Source organism: Homarus americanus, unplaced genomic scaffold (assembly GCF_018991925.1).
Source record: "Homarus americanus isolate GMGI-L3 unplaced genomic scaffold, GMGI_Hamer_2.0 scaffold24694, whole genome shotgun sequence".
Lineage (NCBI taxonomy): Eukaryota > Metazoa > Arthropoda > Malacostraca > Decapoda > Nephropidae > Homarus > Homarus americanus.
Window position 1 is genome coordinate 8,079,444 of NW_024732780.1, and position 19,864 is coordinate 8,099,307.

Sequence of the window (19,864 nt, forward strand, 5' to 3'; positions counted from 1 at the left end):
ATGATTTAAGAAACAAGTTCTCTTCTATAAATAAATTCACCTAAAATAGTTCCTCCCCTCAGACTGTTGTGTTGATGGCTGTACAGCAGCTCCACACACCTACAGTAATAAAACAATGACTTATTAATTGTTGGTCAATATGAGAAACAAACCAGTGAGTGATAACAGCTTTCCTTATTGTCAAGTATAAAAACTGGAAGACGATTCTTTTTATTTCTCAACATTTTTAGTGGTTGTCTAAACATGATGATGATATACTGTCCTTGATGCTACAGTAAACATTTATTGATGAAGATACTGTATATAGAATGAAGGTATAGAGAAGATACTGTATATAGAATGAAGGTATAGAGAAGATATATCAATGAATAGTTAATCTAGACAAACTTAATAAAGATAAACCTGTATTTAATGAACATATATAAAATGATGTCTTGTGTGAAAATATGAACAATGATTGTGAGTTACAAGAATTAATTCGTATAAGGACATCAATTTCCTGTCAATTATGAGTCAATTAATGAGTTACTGAAAAATATTCCTCATAACTGGTGATAATAATATGACCTTCACAAATTTTTCAGCATTATTAAACAACTTTTAGAAGTATATGTGGGTGTGTTTTATTGTTGTTGTGTTATTATTAAGGTTTATGGCTGGTATTAGTAAGTGTAAATACTGTAGTAAGCAAAGGAAGGAAGGAGGTATTAGTAAGTTTAAGTACTGTAGTTAATCAGACCATTGTGTGAAGTTTACAGGGGCCAGGACAGTAATAGTTGAGAGATACTGACTTATCATATACTGTATCATGTCTGCTTGTACACATTCATTACTGGTTCATGCACAGTATATGACCAGTATTTATCTGTGTATATAATCAGTATGCAGTACAGTATATGACCAGTACAGTATACTTATCTGTGTATGTATACAGTACAGTACCGTATACTCTAAATTGTATACAGTACCTGTATTTTGTACTGTATATACAGACTGAATTAATGTAAACTTGTACAGTATGACGACTTTGCTGAATAAATGTCTACGGTATATATATATCTATCCATCAACACCTTTATACACCACACCTCAGTGAGTATTGAAACCAAGTCACAGGAATGAAAGGTACACTTCCTGCCTGTACAACTGACTGTAAACTAACATTCAAAATTATACATTAACATAAATAAATATACTTAAATAAATAATTCACAAACTGATAAATGTAACATTGATAAAATTAGTATAATCTTTGCTAATATCCTCAAAAGAACTCTAATGCATAAAGTGTAGATTAAATTAGGGAAGCAGCATATGAGTAATATCTTATCAGCACCAATACATTTTTGTTTGTACAGGTAACAGTTATTTAACAATTCTTATCAACATTAACAGAGCCCAAAATTAACTCACAACATGCAGGTACAGTCTCATGTTTCTGTAAAAAAGATAATTGTGATCCTATTATCTTAACATTCCTGTATTGCATAATACAGTACTAATACTGAACCATATGTCATTTTCATATTCAACCGAATAATTTTTTGTCTCGGCTAAATATTAAGAAAAGAGAAACTTAATTAAAAAGAGTTAAGTAAATAAAAAAAAAAATAGGTACCATTAGTTACCATCACAAGAGCATCATCTGTAAGTCAGCAGAAGTACGGCTGCTCCCGAGGACACACTATTGAGAGATACAGCACCTCAACACTACGACCCTTCCCGATACCTGTCTTGTCACTTAATATATCATTGACTTATTGTAGTTTAAAAGTTGTATAAGTAGCAGACATTCTCTTACAAGTAATACAGTAACGGATACAGCAGTCATCACATTACTATAATTATACAGTAATAAAACTTCTCCTTGGTTCTGTTGTTTGATGTCACTCAGGTATTAATTACTTTCTTTATTAATGATTTATTATAAATTGTAAGCTCTTCCCCACTTCAGTGTTTGATGACTGAAGGAAGGACCCACACAGAATTAATAACTTTTTGTCATTTATTTATTCTTGCATCTGTAGTCATAGTAAGCTTTCTTTTGGTGTTGTAATCTCACACCAAGGTCTCAAAATTTCCACCTGGATTACTTGTCTCTTATATAACCCAACATCATGTAGCAGTGAATCCTTCCCTGTACACCATTCACTACAGGTGGCATGTTTTCTGGTCCAACACCCACACTACTGTATACTACTAACTGTACATCACTTCTCCTGTACCCCCTTCACCCTTTCCTCTCACCACCTTCTTAGTCTTCCTCACTCTCCTACCATCCATGTCTGAACAGTATTATACTTTACACACATTGTTCTGTCATCTTTGGCATGACAAAACATTACAATATTGTGTATTAAGTTATGGTGAGGGTTCGGATTATCATACTGTTATGTACAAAAACAGTACAGCACAGTATACTCTTTATAAAACAAACCAAAATTGGTCATAATTGAATAACATGATAGAACTAATTGTAGTGATATTCCCAACAGCATTTCTTTCAGTTTAAGTGAAAAAAAAATCAAAACATGAACCTTGCACAATATTTTATTACAAAACTTCCAACATATTTGAGTTTAAGGTTCTGTACAGTCTCTCCTATAATTTGTTAAACATATATAACTTATTTACATTTTCTTTCCCAAATGACAGGTGCACATGTACGGTCAAACATACATTCATTCTGAGTGAAGGTGTGTACTGTACAGAACACCCTCTTGTTATAAAGTTGCACTACAACGATCACTAATAAGAATTAAATGATTTTAGTAAACCATGAAATAGTTATGTAGCAAACACTGTCATGTAGATTCTCAAGTGGTTGACTTTTCTTTATTCTCTACAGGGCTGAAGTATTCAGAGTAGTCATATTCATGGAAAGGAACATCGTAAGTCAACAGGCCGTAGTCACGAGCTTTTTCCACCGCCACTTGGAGCTCTCTGTGTCGATTCCGACATAAATGTGTTTTTCTGTAAAAAAAAAAAAAGTTGCTATAAGTGAATCCCTTCCATCACACAAACACTGGAAAACAATTAATACAAAAAAGATATGAACATATGAGGAAAGAATAAAGCATTCAACCAATTACCATCTTCCAGTACTTCTGTGGGATCTTGCCACTTGTCTAACAACCCTACTACAAAAGTACTTCCTCCCTTTGTTAATTTGCTGTAGTACAATAGATACCAATATTTTATGTTTCAGTGACCTCCAAAAGAGTAGAATTTGTATAGTTTTAACATGGAGAAAAGCTGAGATCTTGTATACTGAAGACAACAGTATGTGTGTACGTGTGTACCATAGAAAGTAATCATTCAAATGTTTTTCATCGTGAGTTACAACATTTAAAAGGTTCAGCCATATCACTAAAGTTGTCACAATATAATTCACATCTGTAACTTTCAGAGTATTTTTTCCACTCAATTCAATGTGCTTCATATTAACCACAAAACAATATCATCTTTTCCAACTTACATCAACCTGAGAAAGAAGGCAGAAAGGAGAGTTCATAGAGCAGCTAACTTGATGACTGTAATATGTACTGTAATTAGTTATAGAGAATGTAGATAAGGCTGTTGAACTATATATGTAGTGACTCAGTACAAGTAGCAACCCTCTGAGTGGACAAATCATACCCACTTGTGAGGTCAGCCATGGCAGTCCTTCCACCACCACCATCCAGCAATGATGAAAATACTAACACTGTACTGTAATAAATTAAAAAAATATACTTGGAAGATGTGTACAAGTATCCTACAGTATAATTGTAGACCAGACAAGATCCACCCGAGGTATATATAAATAATACTGTAGGAATAAAATTAACAATATAAAGGTTAAGTAATGTGTTAGTTCAAGTTGAGACAAAGTTTAGTTGGGTATATTTAGGTAGATTAAGTTTGGTTAGGCTGGTTGGATAATCTTTGGTTAGGTAAGCCTGGTTATATTTAATTACAGTAGTTTATGCTGGTTAGGTTAGGTTGGTAATGTTTGATTAGGTCTGACTGATTTAAGTTAGGGCAGTTAGATTAAGCCGATAAGGTTAGGTTAGTTAGATTAGACTATATTCAGCATGGTTTGGTTAGGTTAAGTTTGTTTATATTTCATGTGATTAAGTTAAATTAGGTGGGGGGTTAGATTAAACTATGTCTGATGTGGTTAAGTTAATCAGGCAAAGAAACACACCACACACACACTTACTGAACAGGAAGAACGGCGCCATTATGGGGAGAAATAAACTGATTCAACAGGTCAACGTTACGGTAGTCCAGCACCAGGTACTCGTCCCGGCATATTGGACAAGGATTACCCGTGGTGATCACCTTCGCACGCTGTAAAATCACAACACAACAAATATAACATTGTCTTGTATTTAAATCTTTGGATCACCTAAAGATTAGCCAACCACAAACTTTTTCGTCTGATGATTAAACACTCAAATGGTGCCCGGGGAGTAGGGTTAGGTTAGGTTGGATTGGGTAAATGTTAGGGTGGTTAATCCCCACGTGAAACAAGCTGGGGGCTAATCTTCAGATGATATAATTTTTTCCCAGTAAGATGTAGGACAGTTGGAATCAAGAACCAACACACAGTACGGTACTTGGTGATGATGGCTTTCAGAAAATTAACGAGCCCTCTGAGAGTTAGGTTACGTATAAGTGAAACGATCTTATCAACAAACACTTACTATGCAAGTCTTTCTAGTTGTTTGTGGAGGAAAACCACCTTTAAAATTTCTTCTGTACCTCTTCCACACTGGATCAGATCCATAAGTTGTCTGGTATGCTGAAAGTAAGGGAAATATATGAGAGAGGTCAAGAGGCGTGCCGTTTATGACATCATCATTTGACCTCAGACCATCTAGCCAGGCAGACAAGAGTTGTAGCGGCGTGGTCACTACAATGACTAATTTTAAAGTGATCCTAAAATATTCATCTAAATCCATCTATTTTATACAGTACAGTCCTTCTAAACAAGGCCGAGTGTACAGAGATATGCAACGGTTACAATTTACATACAGTAAGAACAAAGTGAACATGAGATGAACCAAGACAAATCTTACCCTGAGTCTTCATATACTTCACGCTGACCTCAACCGGGACCACTTTAGAGCGGTCCTTGGCCGGATCAACCTGTTTCTTGGCCTCCTCTCCGTCAGTGACCTCACACAAGAGCCTCGCGCTGGTCACTATACCACACCTAGCCTGGGCCACACCACTCATCTGTAACATTAACCACAGCTCATGTCAAGGTCAGCAGTTAGTGAGAATTGGATCATGTTTTTAGCGTCATTGTTAAGAGGAAATATTGCCAAGGGAAGACTCTCAAACTACTACATGGGGAGAGACTGGAGACATGGGGAGAGACTGGAGACATGGGGAGAGACTGGAGACATGGGGAGAGACTGGAGACATGGGGAGAGACTGGAGACATGGGGAGAGACTGGAGACATGGGGAGAGACTAGAGACATGGGGAGAGACTGGAGACATGGGGAGAGACTGGAGACATAGAGAGAGACTGGAGACATGGGGAGAGACTGGAGACAAGGGGAGAGACTGGAGACATCACACAATACCTGTAATAATGTTGGTTTTCTCACAATATCTGGCCATGACGCCCTAAGACCCGGTGTGAGCAGCGGCCGGAGGAACATAGTGGGTGGTGTTTACGTGAGGAAGAAAGGATCCGACACCACATACCTGATGATCCTTTATCCGTGACCAGGAAGAGGATCTAACTCCCTCTATCACAACACTGGCAACTGGAACCTCTATATGAGCGATGAAGGGAGAGTGGAAATAAAACTATTACTAAATTTAACTAATATGTTTATAAATAAGAAAAAATAATTAAAATTTATTATTTATTGAAGTTAGTATTATTATTATTTTTATTAAAGGTAAATAAAATATAAGTTGTTGATAGATAGAGTATAAAGGAAGCGCCGTCAGCTCCGCGCCCCTTCACAGCTCATAGTCCTCTCTCTCGGAGCTGATGAACAGGGCTTCTATTACCAGGATTTTTTAAAATGTGAATTCTTAGGTTTAGAGAGTGTTGTATGTATCGTTGTTGTTAATAAATATACCCCAGCACACAGAGGACACGGATATACAGAGTGGATACTGCAAAATATCCAAATAAGATTGATGGAGGTGGATGAAGTTTGTGGGGTAGCATCTGGGCGGAGGGAAATGGCTACCTGGCACACATAACTGCGCCACTACCTCAAGTGTCAAGTGTTGAAGTGTGTAAGTGTCGAGGGCGAGGTGACAGTGACCCAAGGTGCGGGGGGTTAGAGGGGGACACACATCAAGATGGACACACCGTCAACCAGCACCACCACCCCGGCCACCACCACCAACAACCAGAAGGTAGATGATCTCACACCCTCTTGGTCGTGGCCATTTTGTGTTCTCTATTATATATTACTTTAAGTTTATCTCTTCTCACTATGTATTAATGATCCTTACCTCTATTATTCCTCCTTAGGTTATTCACTTCACTAGATGGAGGTGTTAATAAGTTGTTAGATCATTAAAATATGTTACTTAATATTGTGTAATAGTTACCGGCTGGTGTTCCTGTTCCTTCATATTATTGTTACTTAATACTTTAGTGTGTAAAGTAGCTGCTCCAGGTAGTACATCAGGTAGTTGTGGCCTCAGTGATCGATACTTTATTTATTGTAATATATTAACAAAAACCTAATATTTATTATATGTCTCTGGTTAAGGAAGAATAATTGTAAAGTATAGCATTATTTTGATCACATAGGATATATGTATGGGTTGTGTGGCTAATGGAACGCGAGGGTTAGGTTAGGTTAGTCAGAAAGCGTCAAAAGTTTACCGTCGCCTCAAGGTTCGTCCCGGTCTATTGTACCGGGAGATTACCCGCTAAATTTATTTCAGTCGTCCGGTGATGAATATTGAGAATTTTATGGTTGCGATCGATAGTTGGGATAATTTCACGACATGTTTCCTCTATGACATTTCCCTCGCAAATAAATATACCGGGATGGTTAGGTTAGGTAGTATTAGGTCATTTGTGAGGGCAACGTCACAGCAGAAAAGTGTCGTAAAATTGTCTAAACTGTCGGAAAATCACTACTCGAGAGCTGTGATTCGTCTAGATAACCAATTGTCGGATGTGTCTTAATATTGTCTAGATATTATTTTAGCTTTGGTCAACCGGGGAATCTTTAAAAATTTAGGTTACAATAGGTTAGGTTAGGTTAGGTTTGGATATTAATACATGGATGACCGTAACTAAAATTTTACCTTCTAAACTACCGATCGCAACCATAAAATTAAAAAAATTCAAGGTAAAATTTTAGCTATGGTCATCCCTGTATTTTGATATCCAAACCTGCCTAACCAAACCTAACCTAACCACAGAACCCAAGAACTACTGATACAAGAATACCTGACCTAAATTCTTAAGATTCCCCAGATGACTGAAACTAAAATAATACCAAATTCAGTTATGGGTTAAGCTGAAATGACAATGGTGAGGTGTGACACTGAAATACAGGAAGCCATGTTCAGAGCTAAGAGGGTGGCTAGGTATCAAGATGGTTTGGTTGAGGTGGAGAACCAGGGACATGCCAAGAATGACATGGGGAGACGGGTGTAAGAAATAACCTGATGAGAGAGACAGCAAGAGATCGCTGTACCACCAGGGTTCTTGTGCTTTCATCATTGACTTTATGCTATAGTTAGTCTACATATTAGTGACTCCAAATATTTTCATTTGCATGTCTTAAGCTCACTGTTGTTTGTATTGTACAGTACAGTCAACAGCAGAAGTTCATCCCCGCTGACCTGCTTGACACGAGGCAGGTGATCTGTTAACACTATGGGGAAGAGTCAACAGATACGCTTTAAATGGCTAATCATTTAAGATTGGCGATTGTCTACAAATACATTCCTTGTATGTAACTTGATTAGTATCAGTGTGTAAAATGTGGAGAAATAATGTTATTGAGAAATATTATGACCTTGCTGCAGGATGATTCACAACTGGGGATCCAGACTTTTTTTTTTATGGGTAATAGCCCACCCGGGCACAGGTCATCAACCCACAACAGGGCCTAGGGGGTGAAAAAGAAGAGTACTGTACGTAAAAAGAAATTGAAAATAGAAACGAAAAAGATTATATATTAATTTACACCACGAAGATGCCGGAAAACCACCTTTTTGAAGCGAGACAGATTGTGTGAGTGTAGAAATTCAGAAGAAGGCAGAGCATTTCACAGTTTGGCTGTGTGAAGAAAGAAGGACGTACTATAATGGGTTATTCTAGTGTGACCGGTATCGACACAGAAACGGTGGGCACCGCGGGCAAGACGAGTGTTACGAGCCCACGGCCTTGCCGGCGGTACACAGGATGCCAAATGCACCGAACATTGCCCGTTAAAGTACCTGTAAAAGAGAGAGAGTGAAGCAACATTGTGGCAAAGAGAAAGGGAAGAAAGATTATTAACTAAAGGAGGAGAGTCAATAAGACAATATGCCTTTGATTCCACCCTATCTAACGGTTGGACAGAGGAAGAGCCACCCCAGATATGAGAGCAGTACTCCAAGTTGGGACAAATAAATCCCTTGCATACCTGAAGCAACTGCTCAGGAGTGAAGTAGCTATGGAATCTGTACATGCCAACAAGTATTTTTCATGCTTAATGACACATTCATTATATAGCAATTTCAGAACTAAATCTGAAGCTGCAAGGAAACATTACATAATACTGTAGCTACCATAAGTGACCTGTACTTAAAACGAAAATATATATTGACAGTGCGTGTTTCTAGGATGGAAGCTCTGTATATAACTTAAAATACAGTACAGTACTGTAACTGAATACCAAATTCATTACCACAGAAAACAGTATAACTACTGTATTTTAGTTTTGGGGGGTCGGTAGATATAGAGTTCCTGGGTTCTGTGGCTGGGTTAGGTTGGTTACATTAGGTTAGGTGGATATCTAAATACAGGGATGACCAAAACTATAATTTTACCTAGAAAACATCACAATGATCTCACTAAATGTAAATCATTAACTGTGACAACAATGACTTTAGTTGATAGAAAGAGAAACTCCTAATTAATACTGTCGTAAGTTGTCTTTGTACCTTCCTGTGGTTAGGTCCAGATTTAAATTGAGAATTATTAGATTGGTGGCGGTGGTGAGGTTTTAAGTACTCCACTGGACTGTATTGGTTGGTGTTGTGTCTCCAGCTATTGTGAGGCACGAAGAGCAGTACAGTAATTGACAACAGGAACAAAATATCTCCACCTGTTAATTGTTGGCCTTGGGTAGTCAACTATCTGTACTAATTAATTACATTACTAACAGCAAATACTGTACATACATACTTCACCGTACAGCTATCCTTCACTTAACAAATGTTTGAGATGCAACAATTCACTTAGCTACCGGTATGTGAATTTCCTATACTAACACCTTTTTTCATTTAACGAAAGCTTTCCCTGCTTTTATGAATTTGGGTGTCACTGAGAGAGAGTCAGTTGGGGAATGGGTAAAGAGGGGTAGAGGCGTATTTTTGCTCAATGATCATAAACTTCACCCCTTCCCCCCCCCCAGTCCATGTCTTTCATTTCACCATTCCCCACCCCTTGTGGTGAGCCCTGACTGCCCTCCCTTATGGTAATCACTCCCATCATTCATTTGTTTTAATTCACAGCTGAGGGTTAACTGTTTCACATAACATCGCTGGTGGCATTATTACCAAGTTAGACTCGTTACTGTAGTCACCTCCCCTAACCTTCTTGCTGCCAGGCCGAGCTGTAAGCTACACTATGGTTATTATTCAACTTGTAATTACGGGTAGATTTTTATTTCAATATACAGTACCTATATATATACAGTATATATTTTTGTCTTAATATTTTTTATTCAATCACATGTACACACAATCCTTCATAATAAATGTTAAAAGGGTAAACTAAATAAGTATCATAAGGTCAGAAGCATAAAGGGAATAAACACTTGTGTGTGTGTAAGAGTTAGCACACTGAGGGAGGGAGGCAGTGTTCCAGCTGGGCTGAGTTACTATGGTGAGCACTGAGGCTCTGTCTTATGCAAATGGCAGTTGTTTTAATCTTTCATTTAGCTTTTTCTTAACCCTTAAAGCCCGGGTGACATTCCTCTACTTCCTTAATTTTCGCATCATAGTTTCAATGTCCAGGCGGGACGAATTTCTTTGTATAGGATATTTATTTGCTTGCCAATTCAACTTGGGCTTCTCATAACCCGCTTTGCTCCTCTACTCCCTTGACAGTTAGTGCTGTTCATCAAGAGTTGCGTGATTCGGGCGTTATTGATACAGTGATGACAGTACTTTTGGGGTGACTGCACTATTTTATGCCTCAAGTGCTTGTGTTTGTCAGCGTGGGTCTGGCGGGTCTTATACGGGTTAATGGGTTTGGCAGCATATTTTCATCGTCAATATTTTATTAATGTTTTTAATATGTTCGGTACTGTAGTAAATTACTGTACAGTACAGTAGGTGGGTATTAGTTTTCATTAGTTTGGTTGGTGTTTGTTTATGAACCAATTTCAAGGTTTTTTTTGGGGGGGGTACTGTATAATACTGTACACTACACAATTGGCGTTGTCTTGTCATTGGGGAACTGAATCCTATTTGTCCTCATTGTTCTGTTATTTGAGATGAAAATTCACAAAATAAATGATTTTCCAGGCACCCAATTCACTCGTTAGGTGAGGGACACCTGTATACTGTACAGTAGTCGGTGGTTCAGTTCTCTTAATATTATATCCCTATACACACACACACTTTTTGCCCTTTAACAATGGTCGTCTGAACTGTTTGGCTGACTGCCCAGATGATGGGTTTTGGGTTGAGAAAAAATCCTCATTTTATTTTTGTGAGAATAGTTGAATTTCATATCGTCGTTATTTATAATTAACAGTCTTACCGAGCTTGGTTTTTTTTATTCATTTCCCTTTATTTGTTGTAGGAAAATGAAGGTCTGAGTGTGCATGGGGGAACAGTACAGTAACTATGGTAATCTTCGGCATAATCTGGTGGTCAATAATTCTCACTTCCCGACCAATGTTTGTTTGGTAACATTTTAAATTGTGTGCCTCAGACAAATTCCCACACATGGTAGGCTGGCCAGGGACCCAAATAATCCTGCACAATCATTTAATTCCCAGTGTTAGACCTGTGGCTCTCAAGCAGGGTTGGCACGATTTAAAACGGCAATTTTTGATGCATTGAAGATTCATAAATAAATACAGTATTGTCATTTTACCGCTTACATTTTTAACACGTCTTCAACCTTCATAATAACAAAACACTGACTTAAAATTACAGCGGTGACGAGAAAATAAGAAATTATTTTGAATTGAGACAAATATGGCGGTGAATTGATTTGATTGTTAACTATTTTAGCAAATTATATGAAGTACATTGCAATACAGTACAGTACAGCTGTATTGGCTAGTAATTACATTTATCTTTGTATGAGCATACTTCAGAATACAGAGAAATTCCTGCCTGTGACCTAGATACAGTATTAATGGTGCAAAAGAACTTAACTTGAAGCAGCTTTATTCATTGGTATTTTAATGGTTTTTCACATGTACAGTACAGTACTGTATTTTTCTGTATATACTATACTTTTGATTTCATTATGACAGACATTAGTTATGATTTACAGTCAGCGTGTTGTCATGAATCATTTGTGACTTGCTTTTTTCTAACCCTGGGGTGTGTACTAGGACAAACAGGTGTTGTACTGCGTGGGGGGGAGTGAGCTTGGTGACTGTGGGAGAGTATCTGTACTGTACCAGCTCCTTTGGCTTCTTAATGTAGTTAGAAGCACTGTACTGTACAGGTATTTGAGTGAGCACAACAAGTATCTAAAACAAAATAAATCCTAAGAACTGTAAAGATACAGATATGGGAAATAAAACTTTCTCACTTGAGTAGATGATATAAACAAGGTCAGGACTGAGGGTGCCTATGGTTTAAGCTCTTGTAGTACTGTATGTGTCAACTACCACATCCTCCCTGTATGTCTGACTGGAGGTTTTACAGTATGACAACTGCCTATGCTGCAGTATCTAGAACAGTTCTGAACTGAAGGATGATCCAGTTTTAAGAATAACATACAGGTATACGTAACCACTTGCCTCGACGCTCTTCTCTTTCTTCTCCGGGTTAATGATTTAATTATTTGGCGCTGAAATATGAGTGGCCGGTTGGTCTTGGTTTTTTACTGGTGTGGTTAAGCTTTATGGTGGATGGTGCTGGTTGAGTACGCTTGACTCGTGGACCTTGATAACTGTCTTACCAAGAGGGGAGGTGTAGTGAGGTGGGACGAGAGGGTGAGTGATACAGTCTGGTGCACAAAGATGTAAGTCACCCTGGCCTACATAACAAGACTACTAGATACAGTAATATGATTTAAGATTCAGTATTTTAGTTACCCAAATATTGTGAGCCTCAGAAAATTATGGCCACTAGCACTTTTTTGTGTAAACTCTAACATTTTCTGTGATATTTTCCATGAGTTGACATCTTTGCCATGGGGGATAACCCTCACTGGACCTCGTGGGAGATCATTAATCTACAGTAGTCATAACTGGTAAAACTATCTAGTACATTACAGTACTGTACTGTATGTATAAATATACTGTATTGAGTAGTTGGCCATAATCAGTGACCTTCTCCACAGTTTTAGAAAATTACATCATCAGTGTGGAGGAGGTCTGTGAAACTGAGCAGAAGTGAAGTAAGGCAAAGAACTATACTGTACAGTACTAATTTAATATAAAATATTTTACATCTAAATATGCACAGTGAGTGTACACTGGGCGTGGCACACAGCCGCCTGCAGTATACAGGGAGGTGTAAAAGTTAGCGGGGCACCAGAGTTACTGGTGTTTGGTGAGGAACCCGTTCACCTTATCTTATCTCAGTGTGGCAGACACACATTATCTTTCATCGGTGCTTTTTTGGTATGATTATGTGAAGTGAGATATGGAATAATTCATTACTTACAGTACTGTACAAAACAAATTTTAAATTTAGTCATTACTTGCTAACATGTTTATATTTTCCAAGTTATATTACTAAATGATCACCAGAAATCATCTTTCAATGTACCTGCTGTAGTAATACCTATGTACTGTATTTTGCTCTTGCAATATATCATTTTTAATTTTTGAAAATAACTGATTCATTGGGTACCAGTTTGCCTTTTTAAAATAATATTGATTAGTCCTACAAAACATCTCCCCCTCCCCAGGGTTGCTCAGTCTCCCCTATAAATTGCCTTCCATTTTAAAATCCAGCACAAAGAATTGTGGTGATGTATTCCTCTTTTATGGCTGCCTCTTGCATCACAGAGGATGCCCCCGGCAGTGTGTTATCTCCCAGTGTGTCAGACAGTGTTCGGGGGTGACAGTCAGTACAGTAGTGTAGTTTAGGAATGTATCTAATGCTGTCTTATGGAGTCTTAAGTCTCAGTCACTGTGATGGTGACATTGCTCATGCATGGACAGGTATAATAAATGTTAGTATTGTTGTCCTCAGGGCAAGAATGGTTATTTTATCCATATTATCCTGGTACAGTACAGTGTTGAGGGCGGGTTAGTTCATTCCTTAATTAATCTCATCAACTGTTACCAAGGAACCATTTGAGGGATTTGGTGATGACCCGCCCTCTTGTGGTATGTACTGTAGTTTGAAGAAATGTATATTTTAGGTTAGTACTGTACTGTCCTCAAGCTTCTTGGGGTGATACGGTATCATTGTCATCATTTATGTAGGCAGTTATAATATCCAGTATCAACTTGCAGTACTGCATCATCATCGTGGCATATACAGTACAGTACATGTAAAATCATCACCATGTAGTGATGATCCTTTACATGAGTGAGGTTTACACCCCCCCCCATAGCTCTCCTCCATTATTTTGCTGTACTGTTTTGTTCTGTTCTGTTCTGAGGAGGAAAGACACTAGGCTTCCTGCCACACACTTTTCAATACATGCCCTTGAACAACTGTGGATTGTTGACACTATAAAAAGGAAAATTGGGCAATCCTCTTGGGTTGTTGTCACCAAAAATTCCAGTTGCAGTGCCTTCTATAGTAGTTGTCAGTGTGCCAAAGAGAACTAACAAGTACAGTACTGTTACAGTAATGTTAGATTACAACAAATACTTCACATTAATTCCTTGGCATTAAGAGCCTCAAACTTGGCATGTATGGGAAAGGGAAAAGGTTGGTACAAACACTGTACAGTGTGGTAGTGTAACAGCAAATTATATCGTGATTTGAAAACTTTTATTGATTATTTACCTTAGGGAGCCTTGTGGTGGCTGGGTTGGGTATAAAAGTTGTGTGCTCAGCAGTGCCTCAAGTTACTTGGGTGTGTGTGTGTCTGTCAGTCTATGACTTGTGTGTACTGTACAGGTATTTAGGGACTGTGTGTACTGTACACTGTCTATTTTGTTATTCTTGTTGGTGGATGAGCTTTTGTGTTTTTGAGTTTTTTTATATGGTTATTGTACAGTATCTTACTTCCTAAACTTCTCTTGAAGGGGGGGGGGGGCTCCTGGCTGGGGGCACAAGATGTGTATACTGTACAGTTCTGTAGTGCTTTCCATGCTGTCCAGAATACCTCTCAGGTTTTCTGGAGAATTTTTTAGTGGAGGGGCTGCCAAAGGCCTCCAGGTGGTATTTGTCAAACAAGTAAGCAAATTTAATTTAGAATTTTGATGCCTAATGAAAAAGTTTACAGTGGAACAATTTGGGATTAAGAGTTGTAATGGTGCAGTTGAGGTGACATTAATGGAGAAAATTGTCACTATAGTACGTACTGTATACAGCACACAATGGTGATGAAGGGGTTTAGTTAATCTTGTTGATCAGAAGGTTGTTGCCAGTACAGTAAACTGTGTAGTCGTTTAAAACTGTAGCTGTTGGGCTGGACAGTTATTCAGGTTTATACACCAACAAATGGTGTTATGGAACTATGGCTAGAGGGCAAATTTTTTGTTAAGATTTAATCAAGACGAAGGAAGCAGTGAAGGTGATTGAATTTAAAACTATGATACTGTAAACAAACTGCAGTGTTCATAAGGACAGTACAGGGTATTGTAGTTACTGTGCTGTGCTTGTCAGATTAGGGTGAGCATGGCATTAGGCAAAGCTTCCTACTGTCTCCAATATAATTTAATATCCTGTATCATGGGTGGTTGTTGGTAGTGATGAAGGAAGGTTAAGTGATGTCATATGTTTGATACAGTACAGTGTAGATGTGGTGCAGATAGTGAAGAGACCTTACTGAACAGGTCTCCAGATTAGTGGGAAAAGGTGAAGTACGGTACAGTAAAGTTAATGCTTTATATGTAATGGTTGTTTCCACGTTAAGAATAAATCCAAAATACAAGTAAGGTAGACAGCAGGGAACTGAGCCAAGTGGAGGATTATATGTTTAGGGGAGGTTAAGTAAAGGTGGCGGCACACTGGACACTTTTCCTCCTAACATGTTGGGCAAACACAGTCCGGCCAGCATAACAAGGACACATTTGCGTTACACTGGGATGTTTTGTTGGCGCATCTGTCCAATGCAACAAAAACAACAACAAAGTGTATAGACGAGGTTCGCCAAGGATCTTGTCACTACAGTTGAGACCTTGTAGGATTGTGCTATAGTTCTTCAATTGCTGAAGCAAGTGAGGCGACCGTAAAAGCTAAAGAAGGGACAATGGGTGCGTCGTGAAGTTTGTTTATAAGTGGCGGCAGCTGGCTGGTCAAAGAAGACCCTGAATAATGATTTAATAAAACTAAAGAAGTTTTAAAGTGACTAATAAATAGAAATATGTCACTGTTTATGTTATATTTTAAAATATTTTTGTTTCATGATTTACCGTATTCCAATTTTTACTTAAATATTCAACACCTAAATGAAGCTCATTTGAGCACTAACCCGGTCAACAGAGCTCACCGCCAAACCGTTGTCCATTTCTCGCAACAGCCAAAATCCTGCTGCTTGCTGGGCCGTCGGGCCAGCAGCCAGCAAAATAAGCAACATATTAGGAGGAAAGTGGCCAGTGTGCCGCCGCCTTAAGTTGTGTACAGTATTGGTAGATGTGAGAGAGATAATAAAACAAATGTGGGTTAATGAAACAATTTACCAGTAGAGGTGTGTTATAATGTTAGAGCTCTGTTGAAAAATATATTATTTGAAGTTTGAGAAAATGGCACGAGACTTGGACAGGTGAATAAAAAATTAAAAGTTGTGGTTCCCTGGAGAGATATACTGTACACTGAGGGAGAGACTGCCTGCAAACATTTGGAGTGGAGGACTGTGGTCATCAGCCTTCAGATGATTTAATACACGACTATCTTCTTAAAGTATTTTCCATTACTAAGAGGAATTGTTCTGAAGGATGTCTCCTAAGTAGGTAATGAGCTCAGGAATTGGCTCGCTGTTTTATTAGATTACCATTGTCGTCTTATTAACTAGAGGCTGGTTACTCAGTCTCTCAGGTCATAATTTTGTTGTAGACAGTGAGTGAGACATGTTGAGAGGAGCAAGGGACTGTCAGCACAGGTCCCAGTTAGGTTGGGTCCCACCAGTTCCTTCAGGGCCTCAGGTGTTAGTGTTTCATCTCCTGCCCTTGTCACAGTTATGGGTGGCTATTGTTGACCCTCTTGTGTGTACTGTACTTGTAGGGTATGGCTGAGGATTCTGGTTCTGTTTGGTCCTGCTCTGATGTGACAGTGAGAGTACAGTACTGCACAGTATACCTGGTGGAGTCCTGAAAGTTAAAGGTTCATTATCAGGCAGATGTGTTAGAAAGTGTAGAATTGTGAAAGGTGATAATAATGTGGAGACACCACCAGGAAATGCTTTCATTCCTTGGTTAGAAGACCTACCATTAAGTGTAGTACAGTTCCATAGGTATATATGCTTTAAAACAACTCTTTGGTCTTTATGAACATCACATGCTGTACAGTACAGTGCTGTACTTATAAGATATTGGAACAAAATGCATGATGTTCAGTAACTTACGGTACTGTATCACTAAATATGTTTTAGATTTTTTATACCAGATTCATTCTCATTAGAAGGTCCTGTACAGTATTGTGGCATGTTATCCTGATGCGGCTGACCAGGGTAATAGTTATGGTATAGCTTATCAGTAGTTTGTGTCAATAAATACAGTATACAGCACTGTGGTACTGTACAGTATAGCATTGTATGGTGTCATAGTCATTGGTAGAATTATTGCCTGGTCATGATATTCTTCCCTTAATAATGTTTTTCTCTTCTCTTTCCAGCCAAAGATAGACCCCCTACAGTTGCTGAAATGCCTCAGTATTTTGCTAAACCCGCGGGGTGGCATACGAGGTGAAACTGAGGTTCAGCGTGTGAAAGGGTAAGTACAGTACTGTGATTCTTGTTAACCTTTCATCAGTTTAGTGAAGAGAAGCACAGTGCAGTAATAGGTTAAGTGAGAAACACACAGTAAGGAGGTGGAGAAGTGTATCAGTTCAGGCAAAGCTGGGAAGAGTTGAGCTGAGTTTACTGTACAGTAATTAGTAGACTTAGTCTTGGAGCATGGACTCTGGGTGGAAGAGGAAGGAACAGATTAGAGGTGACAAATTATTCCCTTGAGAGCAAAACGTGTGAATAAGATGTAGAGATTAAAAACAGAAACACGAGTACAGAAATAACAAGATGAGAAAGTGAATGAGGTAAGGTGTGTGACAGCTGCTGTGTTCACAGGAGGGAAGATGAGAACATTTTCAAAAGAGTGTGAAGGTACTGTATGTATACAGTACTTCAGAGGTTAATGGAAGGAGGGAGAGGAAAGTGAAACAGTGGAGTGGTGAGGGAGGGAAGTGTGGGACATACAGGAAGCAGCAGAGAGTTTTTGTGCTATGTTATATTATTGTTTGAGGAAGGACCTTTTTTTAGCCCCTTTGATTTAGGCAACGGATAAGTTGAATCCGTTTTGTTCAGCTATGGTTGTTACTGTTAGAGTGAAGTTATCCTCTCATACTTCACACTGTAGTGTATAATACCTACAGTAGTATCTCCTTTAGTTCTGAGGCTACATCCCAGGCACTCCTCTTCCTCACTCAGGATTGGGACAGTAAGCCTAAGACTCTTTCCTTGAGGACATTTAAAGGCCTGTCAAGCTTATTTTTTCTTAAGTGTTCCTCCTTTTGATATGTTGAGGTCCATTGGTCTATTGAACTGGTCTTAAAGTTGTTGGGCTGTGTAGGTGCCTTCCTAGAGGGGGAGTTGGCCACCATGAGGGTACAGTAATGTTCTTCCTGACTCTCTCACCCAGCAGAGCTTCACACACATATTGAAGAAACATTACATGGATGTTTCTCGTGGTCTGGTGGCTCACTCTCTTGGGTCAACCTCAGGCTGAGTTAAAAAAAAATTGACTTAAACTAAGACTTGTAAACCGTGGTAGGTAATAGACCCCACCACCATTGTTTGTCTGGTGGAAACATTTGAGACTTACAGTTACCACACAGTTTTAATTAACAATCATTACTTCCAAGTTAGTGGTCTGAATGTGGAGCTTCTATGCTTTATACAATATCTCCAGTACCTATTATAGTCCGAGTACTGTACTGTAGTTAGACGCAATCATCCAGGTCGTACACACCAACCTACAGAAATGATAGCATCTTTGGCTTCTCTTTGGGGTGTTTCCTTAAGTTAATCATTGGAGTGGAGGCTTGGCATCTCCACCTACATAATTGATACAGCCAACACCATTGGTACCAACCTGTACTGTACTCTTCCAACTGTGGATCCCTGGTGTAAAATACAACCCAGATATTTGAAGAAACTAAGTAGATAATTGGAAAGCTGAAAGTTGAATAGCAGGACTTAAGCTATAATGTACAGCAGCTAAAACAACTATCATAAATCCTATTCTCCCATCGTACATAAAGCCTTCATGATAGTATCCTGTTTGTGCAAAGGTTATTTTTCCGGGACCAATTACTGTATTACAGGAAATATTTGGTCCAAACAATGCCCTGTGGTACCTTCTCTTAAGTTCACGGTTCTTCACGTACAGTATTCTGCCAAGCCATCCTGGGTGTTAATTTTATCTAGACTACACTGATTTATACTGTAGTTGGTTTATATTGCATTGGAGAACTATTTATTTTGCTTAATGACTTGAGTTTGGTGCTGTAGGAAGTTGGTTATGAGAGCATCACTGCCTGGTACTGTACTGTGGCTGTGTTATCTTCCTGATAGATTACCTGTACCTTATCTCTCTTAAGGTGTTGTAAACCTTGTTGTTGTGCATCATTTTCACCCTAACGAGGTGTTGTAATCAAGACACAATTGTAAAGCCGTTAAGTTATGGGGAAATGAATTGTTAGTGTCTGCACTACTGAGGCCAATGTTTATGGATATTTTTACCCCTATAAACCATATTACACCTCTTTTATAACATCACTTTTGCTCTAAGATACAAATAAAAAAAATGAATAAAATAATTGAGGATTTAACTACGAGGTTTTTACAACATAAAACACCCTTTGCTGAGGTTGTTTCTGGGAGGTTGTTGGTCAGCATGGTGGGTAGAGGCTTGTGTTCTTACCTACTGTACTGTACATTGCCTCACTTCACCAGGCAGTACTGTACTCCTCTGAGGGCGGCCATGACAGAAGTCTCAGTCTTCCTTACCACTGCATGCCTCCTTTATCATCTGTTCCCCTAATCTCTTCCTGTTTCTCGTCCATGTGCTGTATTGTTCCCTCGTCTCTTCCACGGCGTAGACAGTCTCCCTCTCGTCGACACGCCTACTACAT

At 38.7% G+C, this 19,864-nt stretch overlaps 2 protein-coding genes across 3 annotated transcripts in view; one reads left to right on the forward strand and one right to left on the reverse strand.

Annotated features, from left to right (window-relative positions):
- Positions 1-2,534: 2,534 nt before the first annotated feature.
- Positions 2,535-5,753, reverse strand: LOC121869046 (28S ribosomal protein S18b, mitochondrial-like). The gene is made up of 5 exons (XM_042370143.1): positions 5,581-5,753; positions 5,067-5,226; positions 4,692-4,789; positions 4,205-4,335; positions 2,535-2,973 (listed from the first exon to the last, which is right to left on the reverse strand). Exons 1-5 carry the CDS (start codon positions 5,656-5,658, stop codon positions 2,817-2,819), a joined length of 624 nt encoding a protein of 207 aa, XP_042226077.1. The 5' UTR covers positions 5,659-5,753; the 3' UTR covers positions 2,535-2,816.
- Positions 5,754-5,987: 234 nt separating this feature from the next.
- Positions 5,988-19,864, forward strand: part of LOC121869045 (serine/threonine-protein phosphatase 1 regulatory subunit 10-like) — a 96,376-nt gene continuing 82,499 nt past the window's right edge. For both annotated transcript variants that reach the window (XM_042370141.1, XM_042370142.1), the window contains exons 1-2: positions 5,988-6,376; positions 17,351-17,448. In XM_042370141.1, the coding sequence (XP_042226075.1) occupies positions 6,320-6,376; positions 17,351-17,448 (155 nt within the window). In that variant the 5' untranslated portion in view covers positions 5,988-6,319. The remainder of the gene's footprint in view (positions 6,377-17,350; positions 17,449-19,864) is intronic.

Coding starts and splice junctions, on each gene's coding strand:
- LOC121869046 (XM_042370143.1), bottom strand. CDS start 5,658: ATGTTCCTCCGGCCGCTGCTCACACCGGGTCTTAGGGCGTCATGGCCA. Junction 5,227..5,580: donor GAAAACCAACATTATTACAG/GTATTGTGTGAT, acceptor TTAATGTTACAG/ATGAGTGGTGTGGCCCAGGC. Junction 4,336..4,691: donor CAACTAGAAAGACTTGCATA/GTAAGTGTTTGT, acceptor GTGATTTTACAG/CGTGCGAAGGTGATCACCAC.